At 39.8% G+C, this 16,746-nt stretch overlaps 1 protein-coding gene across 1 annotated transcript in view; it reads right to left on the bottom strand.

The window, feature by feature from the left end:
- Positions 1–951: 951 nt before the first annotated feature.
- The window catches only part of LOC101871571 (melanopsin-like), a 39,827-nt gene continuing 24,032 nt past the window's right edge, over positions 952–16,746 (bottom strand). The window contains exons 9-11 of the mRNA XM_013128944.3: positions 13,028–13,202; positions 8,306–8,455; positions 952–4,151 (exon numbers count right to left, since the gene is read on the bottom strand). Coding sequence (XP_012984398.3) covers positions 3,762–4,151; positions 8,306–8,455; positions 13,028–13,202 — 715 coding nt within the window. The 3' untranslated portion in view covers positions 952–3,761. The remainder of the gene's footprint in view (positions 4,152–8,305; positions 8,456–13,027; positions 13,203–16,746) is intronic.

Below are 16,746 nucleotides of genomic sequence, written 5' to 3'. Positions count from 1 at the left end.
CTGCATAATATACACCTAAGTTTCTAGCTTCCTTACTAGCCTACATGGCTTTCATGTGTTTGTGAAAGAACCAGACAAACAATATCAAGTATACACAAGAAATCAGTAAAGAGCAGCTGTAAAAAAAGAGGGGGGGAAATAAAAATGAGGAAACTACAAAAGAGGGTATTGGCCTCCCAGTATTTTCCTGTTTTGCATATCCCAGCACATTTTTCAGACAGCAGGGTGGAAGGATTTTCTTATTCAGGGGTGTCTCCTGAAAGGAGAAAAATGGATGGGTGTCTGGCAACTGAATGAGCTTTCTGGAAGAAAGCAGTATCAAGTCATGCTTCATACCAAGTCAAGGCAACAAAATTCATTAAGATTCAAGGAAGTAAATTTTTTTTCTTCTTGTTTGAAACATTTATGTAACCATTGAGCTAGCTATAAAAAAATAAATAAATTCATTGTCCAGGGAAAAAGTAAATGTTTACACTTGTGGTCTGAATCTTCTGCTACTCATGAAAACTGGAAATATCCCATAACTGTGCTGTTATACAATGATTAAGCATAAACAAACAACTGCTGGTTAACTGTCATTCAGATATAGGACAAAGACCAAAGACTGCTGTCACAGTTCTACTGTATTGACTTTGGTTAATTTTTCTCAGTTTTGTTCACCCGATTCCTGACATCCCAGTTGAAGTCATCGTATTTCAAAAGCTGCTGATCAAGTTTTACCAAATCAGTAAACTCTCATTTAAATGCTCTGCACTCAAGCAGGAGAGTGCCTAGTTGTGTATGAGCATGTCTCAATGACTTGAAAATAAGGTTACATGTGTAACTCACTATTCACTGGATCATGACAGTTTTCAACAGTTTTGATTCATCTTTGTCTTTTCTCCTCCTGGCTCCTGAAATTAATGATTAAATAAGAAAAACAAGCAATGAATAGTTTAGTTTAATGCCTAAGATTTTTTTTATTCCATTTGAGTGAATCAATACATTTCTTTATGTAATGGGAAGCAACAGTTAACATTGTACAGTTATATGTGCCATCTATTCTACTGTGGCAACAGAGAATTCTGCAAATTTTTCCTGCATTGTGGTAGTCAATTTAAGACTCATTTACTCTGTGACTGGTGTTTCTGCAGAAACCTCACAGTGAATGTAATAAGTCTAACTGATATTCCATACAACTTTATGTTTTATCTCTCTACTGCTATCTTATTTGTCATTCTAGCCTACATAATTTGATGTAAACAGTAATCTTGACATTAGCTTTAGAAGCAATGGTACTAACAGTATATGACATTAACAGTGTAAAAGTAAAACACTTCTTTGCACGTACCTCAAGCCCCCTAGTTTTCTGATACACTTTATTAGAACCAGCACATACCAAGAGATCACTGGAAAGTCATCTTTCAGCCTAACAAGTAGAATGCAAAGTTTTGTCTGGATACAGAGGAATTTGTTGACTGTTACTTTAGGTCTTACTTTCTTCATCCTGTCTGAAACTATGGCAATATCCTGTTACACTCATACCAGTACAAATCTGTCAACATCTGAGTGTAAAATCTGCTCCAGGGCATGTTTTTATATCTTGGAACACCAAATACATTTTCTTATTGTTATTTAGAGTAATTACAAGAGTAAAAATCAGGTTTGAGACTTGGAAGCCTTATAAGAACACTTGCTTCCCAACATCTGGCTTGAGAAGAAAGGAGGTACAGCAGCAGAGAATATTAAATGCAAGAAGTAGCAAGGTCACTGCCTGCACAGCTGACATAGGGGAAAATGACCTTGTCATTCCTGGCCTCAGCAGAAAACCCACCACTGGGTGGGCACAGCCTTTGGCAGCCCTGCTGCAGGTACCACAACATGGTGCTGCCCCTGCTTAGCCCTGGCTCCCAGCACCAGGGCAGCACACAGGCAAACATATATATGATGTGGCTTCACCACTACTTTCACCCCTCCTCTACAAGGTAAGGAGGAACATTGGCCTTGTTTCTGGTGAGGGTCTCTAGACAGGAAGGTAGCTCAAATAATAGCAGCATTTAATGTTAGCATTGCAGTAGGCAGCCAGTCTCAGTAATCAGCTTTGTAACCCATCAGTGCTTTTTTTTTAGCCTATACCAAAAGCAAGTGTCTCAAAGGTCTGCTGTGATGACACCCTGCAAAGCTTCAGATCTGCGAGTGAGGTATTCCTGTCTCTCTTGTACTGCTTTGGGGTTTAGCTTGTTCTTCAGTATTGTTCCTGTCTAGCTAGTTGCAAACAGGATTTGTGTTAACTTTTGTAATAAAAAAATAATTTAAAGAATATACATCTATGCTTTCTATTTTTCATCTGGTTTTTTTTTTCCATTGATAGAACAGGAAAAGAGAAATTACTTCTCAAGACCAGCCAGTGCATACACAAGAATGGGAAATGCTCTCAGTGGTCTCTGCACAATCTAGGATACAGTCAAGGGAATAAATCAGGACTATGAACATAAACTCTCACTGTCTTGTGGGATGCCTGAATGTGACTAGACTCACTGGAGACCAAGTATTTGCATTATTATATCCAGATAAATGCCTGCTTTCTGCTAAGATATACTAATACAATGTGGAGAAAAACAGTTCAAGTTGCCTACATTTGAAAGTCAGAGACTGAAAGGAAGTGGAGAAATGGGAAAATGAATAATGAAATTAAGAATACAGTTCAGAATAAAATGCTAGGAGGCTCTTATGAGCCTGAGCCATAAAGTGAAGCACAGATGAAATAACACAGTCAGTAACCACAGATAACGATGCAAGTACAAATCCTGTAGCAAACACCACAGTACTGTGTTTTCTCCCCAGGACAAAGTTTTACCTGCTCTGAAACCCTCTGGTAAGTGACCAGTAGGAGAAGACATCCACTGTGTCATTTTAGAGGAGGGGAGAAAAATCTCCTCTGAAGAAAGAAGTTATACACAGCAGCCAAGGCTTTATTTTTATCACTGACTTGTCAAGCCAGCTGTGAACATTCACCCTTTTAATCACAGACTCATTAGGATCCACATATATCTAATCAAGACTGTAACTCTGAAGATGCTCTAAGTGCTTCTATAGGTAGTAGCGTATGTTTTAGCATACAGCACCTGGTAATTCAACATTCAGGTAATCATGCTCGTGCTGAGGTAAAATCCAGACTTGTAGCACTAAACTTCAAAGGCAAGCAGTCACTTCCCACTTACACCATCTGTTTGTTTTTAGCAAGCTGCCTATTTAAAAAACAAAACACAACAGAAGTCACACTGAAAATAATTTGATTCAAATTTAGTTCAGATCATTGAGCCATCTGTGTTACCGTTGCAACTGGTGGAAACTGTGGTCTTGTGGCTCTTCCCATCACCATCCAAAAGGCAGCAGTCAAAGCAGGAATGCCACTTCATGCTCAGGTAGCAGCAACATTCAGCAGCTGCCCCTGCTGTTGCTCAGTCAGTTTTCCTTCTGCTGGCATCTTCATCCATGGTTACAAGTCAGGGCCCTACGAAGCAGGCAGACAGCTCGACCAATGTCACTCAATCATGTTGCCAGATCTTCCACTGCTCATTTCCTGCAGCATAATCTGAAAGAAAGCCTGTTTCCATGCCTGAGCTGGTCTGGACAAAGATAAATCTGAAGGCTGCCTAGTGACTACTGTATAAACATACAGAAAGTCTGATGATCTAACCTACAAGGCTTTAGTTATTTGGTATAATTAAGTGGAGAAGATGCCAAGAAAATAATTACTGGAAAGTTTTCTTTTGAGAAACTTATGATAGAAAGTTCTCAACAGCTTCAAGGAACTCCATGGATGAGCTAAGCCCTTCCAAGTCCAGCAGATTGCCCTTTTTGTCATGAAAGTGGAATAATTCAGTCTCTTCCTCTTCCATTTCCTCTCGAAATAGGTTTGTCTCTGAGGTAGGAATGATGATGATGCGAGGGACTGTATTGCTAATGATGGAGCCCAGGACACCATTCACTTGACTTTCTTGAGCTGCTGCCTGTGGAGTACCTGAGCCCTCTCCTCTACTCACACTGCTGCTATTCAGACCAACAGGCAGAGAGGCTGCTTTTAGAGAGCTGATCACAAGTGTTGCAGGGAGACCGTGTAGAACTGGCTGCCTAAGCACCTTCTCCAAACAGCTGGAGGAGAGTGAAACCTGGAATGGAGACATAAGTTTTAGTGTTGTCATACAGCATATGACTACAGAAACCAGTAGTAGAAATGTTCATTACCACTAGCCATTTTTTTTGAGTCACCAGTCATATTTTCTAAACACTTGAATTACTTACTAGAAAGAGGGAAAATCATAGTGTGTTAACATCTACAGCTCGGAAAGCAGGATATTAAAGGAGGCAAAAGAAAACATGCCTAAATATCATCAGACACCAAAAAGAAAAGAAGAAAGAAAAGCCCATTCCTATATCTGACTTATTTTATGTTTCAAAATAGCATTTCTCCCTTTGTAACACATCTCAAGGTACCAGATATTTGCACTTCTCTCTGTCTCTCATTGGAGAGATCTCAGGTAAGACTCAAGCACACTATTTTTTTTTTTTGCCTACACTTTCATCATCCTTGTGACAATCTCTGCCATGATATCCCCAGATGGCTCCTGCTACTGTCTCAGGGCAGTGAGTGGCTTTGCATTCATATACTGGATAGTATTTCCATGAGCAAAGAAGAGAAAACCAGCAACTGCTATTTTGCTTTGCTAAGCACTTCCATTTGCCTTCTTTGAAAAAACTTAATTTCCTACTTGGCCCTGATGGCAACTCCCCTGTGACCTTTCCATAATACTTTGTGCACAGTATGCAAATCCAGAGTAAACTAAATAAGCTTTTAAAGTATTGGTTAATATTTAAATACACTGGCAATGGAAGGCATGAGTGATCAGTTTTGGCTTCCTATAGAAAATGACAATTCAGGTTATAAAATGCCACATATAGAGAAAAATTAGAAGTCCCTCCTTCCTGGAGAAAATGAACATTTAAAATAAAATGCAGTTTTTACATCATTACTTTGTGAATTCCCATGAAGCCTAATGGAATTCAGCATGCAACAAAGTTTAACTCAGATTGCTATGAAGCTTCTATCAGAGTAACAGTTCTATTTATTCCTCTTCATACACTTGTAAGGCATATTAACTAGCTACACTGAGTCTCTCCATAATTTGAGCTTCCCATAATAGTTTTGTAAATATTTTTCCTCTCTTGCAGATACTTCTCTTCTAGTCATAAACCTCATCAATTCAACTTTAGTCTTCTTGAAGCATTCAGGCATCTAATTCCCATGGATATATAGAGGTTTGGTGCTAAAACATCTTTTTAAAATGTTAGCTTGGTCTTTAGCATGATTACAGCCAGAAGGAGCTATAATTTGGGTCCTGTCTCTGTCTAGTCCACGGCCTGTGATACTGCCTTTATATTGGGAAATCCTTAAATCAAAGAGGGAAGGGGGGGAGGGGGAGAGATTATAGTGGCTGGTTTTGGTTTTTACTTTTTAAGATTTAGGGGTCATCATCTCAGTAAGCAGTTTAGCAGAATATCTTATTGCATAGCACAAGTCTAGCTGGATTTTACAGACAGGGAACAAAACATATTTGTTTTTCATACAAATAATGTTGTTTAAAAAAAACCCAACAAACCACAGCAGTTTTTTTAGTCTCTCTCTCTTCCCCTCTGTTTCTCTGTTAGTCTGGGTTTAGAATAAGACACTAGTATATTCTGAAGCATTGTGTAAATCTACTCCACAAGCAGGAATCATTCACTGATTCCTATTGATGAAGATTTCTCCAGCCACTCTACTTATCCAAGTGGAGGAAAGAACAGTGTGCTAAAAACAGTGGTTTAAATCAATCTGAAAGACAAGAAAAGTCCATTGTTCCAAATCAAAGTTAATTATAGAATGAAAAACCTGAAACCAGTCCTCCCTGCTTCAAGTGCTGTTTTCACCACAGCAGAAGGAAGAGTTTCTTTTGGATATGGACACCACTTCCAAGTTTTTTTCAACAGTTTTTATGCCAGGTAATTCCTTTGACACGAATCCTGGATGCAGACAGCACACTTGGCAGCTCTCTTTTGAAATCAAGTATTCAAATATATCTTCCACTCATAATACATGCCTGCATTTTAATGCTTCCAAAAAGGCCTCTTCACTGCCACACCAGGTTTCCAGATGTCAGTCTACATCAGGTCTACTACCATCCTAACTAACTGCAGCAAGTCATGGGGTTAGAGCATATCTCTGTGGCAGCACAGAAAACAGTCCCATGTGTTTTGTGTTCTGCAAAGCACCAAGCCAGGGACACTGACTGGCTTTTTAACTTCCACTTGAGGGATGCCTTTTCTTTTTTGACAACCCATCTGCAACTGTGCATTAAGGAGTTTTGATCTCAGTCAGTGAAAAGACTTCAGAGATATATAATTTTTCAGATGTTGTTGAGATAGTCTCCTTAAAGAAAACAGAGGAAGTGTTAAGATTCTTTAGCAAAAAAAATCTATTTTGTTACATCAAAAAGTTAGGTGACCCTGCACCAAATTCACACTTGTATTTCCATAACTGAGCATTTTTGAAAGTCCTATAATTGGAATTCAATCATAGACAATTCAGTGATGCTATTAAAACCTTAAATATCTAAAAACACAGTGGGGTTGGGTTGTTTTGTTTATTTGTTTTTTTTGAGGATAAATTAGATTGATGCATTGCATTTAGCTAACACACAAAGGACCTTCACGCCACGCAGGAATCTTTGCTGAAAATACTAAGAAAAGCAAATAAGGCTTTGAATATTCAGTGTAAATGAACTCTACACATCTTGGCAAACAACACTGAAAGCCTCAGCCTGAAAATACTTTTTCTTAAAATACTTTTGTATTTATCAAAATAACCCAACAGATGTCTTTCAAGGACAAATTATAGCATCTGAGCCTTCTTGTGGGCTATGCAGTTGACAAATTCCAGAATCCAGGGTAATTTTTTTAATTGCTGAATACTTTTATACAGACCACCTCAGATTTATTTTCCTTCTCCTTCCTTGTGAGACTGAAAGCTGGTGGTTCTCCAGAACCTGGAGACACCCTCTTGTCTTTGACACTTGGCTACCACCTTGGACATGCTGCGCTAGTGATGGAGGACAGCAGAAGTGGGTAGTAGATTTGATTCCACGTTGCCTGCCACTACATTTGAATTCCTTGTTTTTTCATCAATACTATTCACAACAGTTGCAGGGAAAGACCAAGGTTTCTCAGGACTTGATCTTAAGGAGACACATGAAAGAAGACAGGAAAGATGCATGCAGGAACCAGTTCATCGGCTTGCTGGAAACTTCCAGAACAGCTCCTGCTTTAAACTATGCTGTCTCTAGACAATTAGCATCAGAGCTAGAAGGGAGCAGAAGGGACAGAAGCAGATGTTGTAGCTGACCAAGGTGTGGATATTTGGATAAGGTGAAAAGGTGCCTGCACCAAAAAGTGGATGCTACTCAGTCCAGCCACAGACAGAGGATTGTAAGCCTGCCTGGAAAAGCAGCATTGATATATGCTTGAAGTTGTGCCACCCATACAAATACTCATTCTGGAACTGGTATTACGGTTCTGGCAGATGCTGACTCATGGGTGACCTACTGCTCCAATCCTCAGAGGTTCCTTATGGAACAAAGTTTTCTGTTGCCCAAAACTTCAATGGTTTGGGCAACAAGCATGATGCATCCACAGAAGATGCACTGAGTATTCACCATCTCCTCTTTCAGTGAGGGAAGGGTGGCAGCTGCCAGATTCTCCCACCATTAGGGAGAAAAGGGGGTTTCTTTCAGATCTTCCCCCTCAACAGAAATAAAACATTTTAATGTTTGTTTTTTTTCTGAAAAGAGGGAAAAAGGTGGCTTCTATCATGTCAAACTCAGCCCTGACTTTGTAATAAAAGGAGACTACCACATTGTGGACACAAAGGTCAGGATGGGAGGAAGCAGAGCTGGGTTAGATAAACAGGAAAAGAGGCAAAGAATTCAACTTCTTGCATTTGATGCTACTGACTGTGCTTTGACGCAGCTTTAGAGCTATTGAGCTGATGCTGGCTTTCCAAAATCAGGCAACATATTAGTGAAAAAATGAATAAGGCATTATTAGCATTCTCATTAGGTACAAAAAAAAAAGAAATTAAGGCAATAATGAAGAGAACATCAGAATCGGGATAAATAAAGCCTTCAGAAGAAACAGGTAGTTATAAAAATTGAATTATCATTTCAGAGATTATGTGCTGTAGCAAGATTAACACTAAAACTGAGAGTCTCCAGCAGAGACTTTTTTCCCTTACCTTTTCTGCAGTTGCTGCATCATAGCTGTAGGTCTTTGGGAGCAGATCTCTCTTTTCCTGTCTTGAATTTGTTGAGAAAGAGTGACTTCGGCATGGCTGCAGCTTCTTATGAGCTGTCTCTACAGGGTCAAGTTCTACATCACTCCAGGTCTAATCACAAATGATGAAGAACTTCAGACAGGTACATCCTTTCTCAAATTCTAAAAGTTCTCCAACTCTATCAGAAACCATACACACCTATAGGAAATTAAAGCTGTTCTAACACAGGTCTCACCCTCAAAACTGCCCTGGGGAGAGGCTTGATTTTTAATCTTGCCACTTATCCTGGACTATTTTTCTGAACCAAAACAAAACTTTGAAATAATGAAAAATTAGATAATCTCTTTTCACCAATATGTTTTACACTCTTTTTTATCTCATTGTTTGTGCTATGCTTATAGCTGCATAGTGCCTGAAGTCTAAAGATGGGAGCAAGTACAATCAATCTGTTTGGCTTATGGCAGTCTGCATGACCATCAGCTGTGACAAAACCATGGACATGGACAGGTCCAAATCCACATTTGTATATAACCTAACTGGATACCCAGAACACCCAGGGCTTCTTAAGCCCCATGACCTTGCTTCTTCTCTGAACCATCATTAGTGGATGGGTGGCAACAAGTGGGTTCTGCACTGATTTTCTAATAGCATGCCAGTAATGGAGCACTATCATGACATTGCAACCATGCCATTCTATTTACAGGCTTGGGCAGAGGTCATCTATCATCCCTAAATTTGTGGTGACTGTTTTATTGAATCAGTGATTAAACTGTTCCACTACTTCCCACACCAGCTGTTAGATATGGATGGATGGATAGACGGACAGGCTTCCACACAAGTGGGAAGCTAGTGCATAATTCTACTGCATCACCTTGATCGTGCATCTGTGTATTGCCACCTTTTTATTTCTTCTCCCTTGAGAATAAAACTGTAAATACAACTTTATATGACTTGTGAAAGTGCTGTCTCCCTACACTAAGGACATACACGACATACAGAGGCATGTGTTGGTGGCAACAGGTGCATCTTTACAGTGTTGCTGGTGCCATTCCTGCCCATCAATACCTTATTGGAGCATTCCAAACTTTCACTCAGTCCTGCTGCCACACGAGAGTTGTTCAGCTTAGCTTTTATTTCAGCAGCTGCTGTTTCAGCTAAAATCTGTATAACTGCACTGAGCTGTTGGTTGCCCCAAGGACAACTACCTTGGCTGCATCTACTCACAACACAGTGCCACACTTTACTAACAGCATTATTTGAGAATCCTAAGCCAAAGCTGTGCAAAAAGACTGAAGCCTCTTATCCACATTATACCTTCTCTTTAAACAGCACCCCCAATTAAACACACACAATAATCTGCTATCCCCAATGAACCAAAACCAAGTAGTGATCAACAGTGAAGAACAGAAAGCTTCTTGGATCAAGGTAGGTGATACAACTGAAATTACATCATTTGACATTAAACAATGGATTAATGGGGAGAAAGTGAAGGAATAAATTTAAGTCAAGGCAATTTAAAAGATGAAAGGGGCGAAAGAGTTTGGAAATAAGTAAACAAGGAGCCATCCCTGTTTTAAACTATGCCAACACATTTCCCTGTCACTGGACGTGCTCTCTACAACCAGTGAATGAATCATAGAATAGAATCAGCTAGGTTAAAAAATACCTTTAAGGTCATCAAGTCTAGCTGTTACCCCAGAACTGCCAAGTCCACCATTAGACCATGTCACTGAGGGTCTCATCTACATGGATTTTGGACACTTCCAGGAACAGTGATTCCACCACTGCGCTGGGCAGCCTGTTCCAATGCTTGAGCACCCTTTTGGTGAAGAATTTTTTTCCTAATATCCAGCCTAAACCTCCCCTGGCACAGCTTGAGGCTATTTCCTCTTGTCCTATCACTTGTTACTTGGGAGACCAGCCACCTCCTTGTTCCATCCTCATTTCAGGTAGTTGTAGACAAAGGTAAGGTCCCCCCTCAGCTTTGTTTTCTCCTGATTAAACATCCCCAGTTCCCACAGCCATTCCTCATCAGGCTTGTGTTCCAGACCTTTCACCAGCCTTGTTGCCCTTCTCTAGACCTGCTCCAGCACCTCCATGTCTCTCTTGTAGTGAGAGGCTCAGAACTGAAGAGTGTTCTAAGTGAGGTCTAAAAAGTGCCATTAGAGGGGGGCTGAAGCACCAGTGTAAACAGACAATTAGCACCCATGATCTTAAGGGAAATCAGATATGTATGTGTGCTCTGTTTGCTCAAGCTGATGTATATATACATAATACATATATATATACACACACACACAGTCTTTTTCTAAAAGTAGAATATTGGCTTGTTGCATATACTAACCTCATATTTCAAGGATGATCTGGGTATTGTACAGTTTACTGAATCATCACAGTTGATACTGTCATGCATCATTGTGTAATCAGTGGTCTGTGAAAGGAATTAAGTCAGCAGGATACATTATCTAACTTTAATTTACATTGTAAGAGAAATATTCATTTATTTTGTTAGAGCACTTAATCTATTTAAATATATATATATAATAAATTTATTATTATTTAGAGCCAAGACAAATGCTAAATTTCATATGCAATACAAAGAGAGTCACTCTTTTTTTCTATCTTATTAAGGTTTTTGCCCTAATACAGAAATAAATATGAAAGTGCTTCCTGTGCCCTGAAGACTGTGAGAGCCTAGGCAAGCAAATTAAGGCCAGGCTGGATGTGGTTCTGGAAAACCTGATCTAATTGAAGATGTACATGCTCATTGCAGGGGGTTTGGGCTAGATGACTTTTGAAGGTCCCTTCCAACCCAAACTATTCTATGACTTGAGGATCCTCATGCTGTGCAGTACAGTAGCGTCACACTCCAGAGGAGTCCTGTCACACACTTCAAGATCACTTTGGCTCAAAGATGAACAACTGTACTCTAAAAAAGGCTTTGCCTGGGCTAAGAAAGTCTTTCACACTTCCTTTTGCCTGGGCTAAGAAAGGTCTTTCACACTTCCTTTTATTGTTTTATTTAAAATAAATTTTATGATAGATGCATTTTATGAAACACTATAGAAAAAGCTTGTGACTTCTAGACAAGATCTCTCCTGAGAACTAGCTTATCCACTGCATTGTATTTAAACACCTTTTAATTTTGAGTGACAAACCACACCCCTGTTTAATCATTACACCTGTCTGTAATACAGTAATCCATAGGCTGTTTAGTGATAGCTAGGAATGTTGCTGTGATATGTGACATACAGTCACAAAATGGAGGAGGATCTTTGCCCGCAAATGGTTCACAACTTCACAAGCTCTACGGCTGAGGCTACTCAGTAAAGCAGTCACTTTAACTGGAAGTTTGCCTAATATGGCTGCATGGTTAATGTGCAAGAGCGGAAGCAGCAGCAAGGACTGCGAAGTAAATTGTCTTTCACAACAGGATAGATTTTGATTCATTAGGGCTCAGGCAGTGAGCCTTCCCCTCAGGCACTTAAGAGTGTTTTTTTTTCATTTATTGTTGGGTTTGAGGGTGTTTTTCATTCTGTTTTTGGATTTCTCAGCTAGGAGGCCTGAATCTCATGTCAGCACCTTGGGCATAGTGCTTGCATTGGCTGGAACTGCTTGGTTTCCCAGTGAACACTGCATTTTTTGCTCAGGTGCATTTGCTTTACAGTCTGTCTGCCATGAACAAGTTCAGAAATCTCCCTGGTGCTGCTGCCTGAAAGGAACTTCCATTCTCCAGCAGAAAATTCAATGCTGAATTATCTTGTCTGAGACTGGTGCACTTTCCTGGTGGTCTGTTTCCACATTAAGGACCTCAGTCTTCCTGAAAATACTCACTGTCATTACAGTCTTACTGACATGCAGCTCCATGGCTTGACTCTCAGCAGCAGAACTCTGAAAGCATGCAAATAACAGAGCCCCAATCTCATGTAGACAGCTGACACCTAGCTCAAGGGGGGAGCCAAGAGTTTGACACTTAGTCTGTCACATTGATTTATACCTTTGTGAAAGGTTACTGACTGCAGCCATTGCTCTGGAACGTTTCTTACACCCAAGCTGAGTGTAGAGCAGTGCTGATCCTCATGAGGGCAGCCCGAGACCAGTCCCAGCCATGGCAGCCACCTCTCCCCAGAGCCACCTTCCCAGCACCTCTGGGGGCAAGGCTGGTTTCCTGGGGCTTATAGGGACAGGGGGAGTCATACCAAGAGGGGCTACGAAGACACTCCTTTTATTTCTAACTGCCCGAATCACCAGCCTTACAAAACACCCCACCTTGCACTAGGTGCAGGAGTATTCCACCCCTCATGGTTAAAATCCACGGAAACAAAACAAAAGATTTTCTGTCCTGCAGGAAATGGACTTCCTTTAAACTAGTAAGACAGCTTTTTGATAGGTTTAAAAACTTTGGGAGACTGTTTTCCCCTCCTTCAGCCTCTTCAGATACTGAATTATAGGAAGTGGCTGGTGACATGGGGCATGCCTGATAATGGTTCCTTTAAATTAATATTCAAGGCTTAACTGGGACATCCATGCTCTCAGTAAGCATCTGAACCACCCAAATGTACTGCCTCTCCCTCCCCCCTTTTCCATTCTCTAATTTTGAATATGTATTTGTAGAGTCACTTATTTTGGGAGTTGGAGAAATATTATACTCACTTTCCTTCATGGAAACAAGAAAAGACTTACAGCTTCTCCAGTGGAAACTGATGAAACACAAGTGCTCTTGGTCCTGCCAGCAAGAGACTGATGACTGGAGAGAGAGGTCCTGAATGATGACTCATTTATGGAGCCTCTCAGGAGGTCATTCTTTGATATTCGTATTAGGAATCTCAAGCAGGGAACAGCATTGTGGATGGTTTTTCTGAAGGAAAATGGGACAAGAAACAAAAGAGATGGCATATTGATGAGATGGCTTTGAAAATCACATGGTGAAAGTACCATCTCTTTCCATAACCTCAGCACTGCTTCTGTTTTGATTGAGGAGGTCTTAAAGACTACATGGAAAATGTGTGGTATATCTAGTGGAAACTACTTAACAGGCTGAAAGGAAAATAGCAAGTGGCTTCTGGGCCTCAGGTCAAAATACGTATGGAAGAGCTGTATGGATAAGTAATAAGAATTGAAAATATATTGAAGAATACGATTGCTTTTGATTTAATTACAAGGTTAGTTGGTATGAAATTCTTCACTGTGCAAAGACACAGGACAAGGGAAAATAACAAAGAGGGAAAGGGCCAGAAGAATCAGATATTGCTATTTATTTGTATCATGGCAGGTCCTGTTAGGAATTAACACTCCATACAAGCACAGGGAGAAGGTTCCAAAGAATTTTAAACCTTCCTTATTCATTAAATGATAATCTCAGTTATGATATTAAAGGTCTATTTCTCCTGACCCCATCCCTGGCCCCATATGGCACAGAAGAGCCCAAGAGCCTCCCCTGCACAATGCCAGCTGGCCTTGCTCCTTGCTGCCACCAAGGACTGTGATGCAGGGTGATGCTAGCCAGAGGGGTGCATTTGGTATAACATGTCCCCAGTGCCTCCCAGTCCATTATTTCAGCCCAACAGATGAAATTAATACTGGCACAAAGCTAAATGAATGAGCCAAGAAGCAAGTCAGAAACAAGGTGTATGGAAAACAACTGATGCACCAGACCTAAGGATCAGTGGAGGGTGTTTGAATACTGACTTCACACTGAGATGCAAGTCAAGCAGATGGATATTGTAGAATCTTTGCTTCTATAGTTACCAGGTTTGTTGAATAATTAGTACATTCTAAGTCATCATTTCTGTTCTCAGAAAAGATCCCACACATTCAAGTCTCAGAGATCTGATTATGGGGTCACTAGTTTGTCAAATCAAAACCAAACCCACCACCACCACCAAACCCCACAAACCCCAATACTTGCCATCATCACGATTCTCAGTATACCAGACTCTTTGTGTCCTTACTTATAACTTCAAAGGCAACTGAACTGCAACTCTGTGCCTACAGTGGAGACAAGGACTGAAGAAAGCTTCCTGTCACACCATTGTTCCTGATTCTGCTGAGATGCCTGCCAGCTGCTTGCAGGTGCAGGAGGCTGCCACATGGTGCTGGATAAAAAAGGGAGCTAGTCTTGTGCAGGAAATAAAAAGTTTTGAGAATAAGCAGGGGTTTACAGGACATGAGAAAATGCCAAGCCCCAATAAGTTCATTTTCATGTTGAAGACCTCAGGCTGGTGCTGAAAAAGCAGCTGACAGCTTTTAGCCCCAGCTGAGAAGCTCAGCCACTTCCTTCAGACATCACTGTAACTTTTGATGTCTGCCACAGCCTACCTAGGGCTGTAAAGTATTCAAGAACTTCAAGTTTGTGTAAAACATAATATCTTCTTTATTACGAAGGATTTCACGCAGAGACCTCTGCAGGCTGAAGGTTCAGGAAATCTATGTCTAATGGTGAATTTTCAAGGACAATATAAGAACATTATTGATGTCTTGAGGGACCAGAGTTTCAATTTTACTAATATTTGGGAGGACTGTTGAGGTACATTTTGTGGGCTGGAATGAAATGACAGGTTTTGAAAGATGTTTTAATACTGTATGTGTGAAGTACAAAGCAGGTATAAACTGAGGTGCTTATTTAATGGTATCTTTATAACCCTTTGAAATAAAAGTAAGCAAAACTGAAATATGTGGTAATTGCAAACAAATTTTTGATAAAATAATACAAATAAAAATATTTATGATTATTCAGCTATTTATGATGGAGCAGTTTTGAACAAATAATTTTTGTATAATTGTGCTTCCCTTGGGAGCAAATTGGAAACATAAAGGTGCAAAATTTCCCTGCTTGCTATGAACAAATGACTACAAAACCTAAAACTTCCAAGATCTAAGGAAGTTTCTGCAATGACTAACGCAGCCAAGTGACATTCTCTCCCATAGAGATTGTTTAAGGAGTAAAAACTTGATTCCCACACAAAATAGCATTTCCTGAATTAAAAATCTGTACACATTTCCTTACTTACTCATATTTGTTATTTCTAGTGATAGTTACTGGGAAGAGAAGTATTTTTCTTCTTTATCCTGGTGCGAAGGGGGTTGGCAAGGGTATATAACAATTAACATCTAGACCAGTTCTTAAAAGCCAAGTGCTAGCACAAAGGTCAATGTTAGATTTTCTGTTACATCCATTGTAATTTACTTTTATTTTTCATTGCTTAAAGTAAGCAAACCCCACAAAAAGACTTCTCTGATTTGTTGGGGTGTTAAGATGCAGTGACAACAATTCTCTGTGCAAAAAAGCCCCTTGCTGTTGTAGTTGTACATTTTTGGTTTGTGCCATATCTGAATTCTTTAGGTCCTGATTTCTAAATGCCTCCTTCTAGAAAGATCTGGAAAATAACATAGAATTAATTTGTTTTGGTAGTACCAATGCAAAATGGTAATTCATCCCCTGCCCAAACCCATAAGTCTTGGACCTGAACAGACTGGCCCATTTATCCATCACTGAATAAATTACTTTCAACTCATAACATGAATTATTAGAAGATTTGGAAATTATCCAGAAACACTGATCTCTACATACATATTCATTATTTACCGTTCAGGCAAAATTAGTCCTGCCAACATATTGTCACCAGCTGAGTTGCTGGTGTACTGTAGCTGCTTTTTCAGTTTTAAAACTGCATGTTTAATTGATCACAAGGGACCCAACATGACTGCTTTTCCTGACTGGAATACTCCCAGGTCTACGAAAAGCCTTCACAAGAACTCCATAAACACTTCTGTTGTTGATATGTTTAGAAATACAAATTAGGAATCAGGGAAAAAGCAAAACAAAACACTTTTTAAGAGAGTGTCTGAAATCTTGTGGACTCCAGCCTTTTTTAGCTTTACTTGGAAAAGCCAATGCTGGTGGTAGGAAAAAGACTAACTGAAGTACTTCGCTCTATGGTATCTGCTTTGAAAACACTCACTTGACCTTGCAGAAATAATATAAGGAATCACTCAACATAATAGCTTTGGATCAGAAAAAAATAATACCAGGTTCAAAATGGGTCAGCCAGCAATGCAAAACTTATTCAACTTTTTAAAGCCATCAGAGAGTAGTCTTTCTTCTGTTCTAAATTAAAATTCCCTGGATCCTTCAGAAACTTAGATAAACTCAGGTTCTTGGAGGATTTAAAATGATGTTATTTATGATAACAGGCATTTTCAAGCATTATATATGCTTTCACCATTTCTGGGTGTATTTCCACCAGCCTTCTGAGAACCTTTAACTGTTCTTACAACCTTACTGTCATTTATCAGACATTCAAAACAATAAACTCAGTTTCCAGCTCCCAAATCCTAGCTCTTGGGCTATGTAATTTAGCAGATTTCCCGCTTCCTGGGTGAAACAAACCTCATACCGACGA

This window comes from Melopsittacus undulatus, chromosome 7, assembly GCF_012275295.1.
Source record: "Melopsittacus undulatus isolate bMelUnd1 chromosome 7, bMelUnd1.mat.Z, whole genome shotgun sequence".
In the NCBI taxonomy this organism is placed as follows: Eukaryota; Metazoa; Chordata; class Aves; order Psittaciformes; family Psittaculidae; genus Melopsittacus; species Melopsittacus undulatus.
This window is presented reverse-complemented; position numbering and strand designations above follow the sequence as displayed.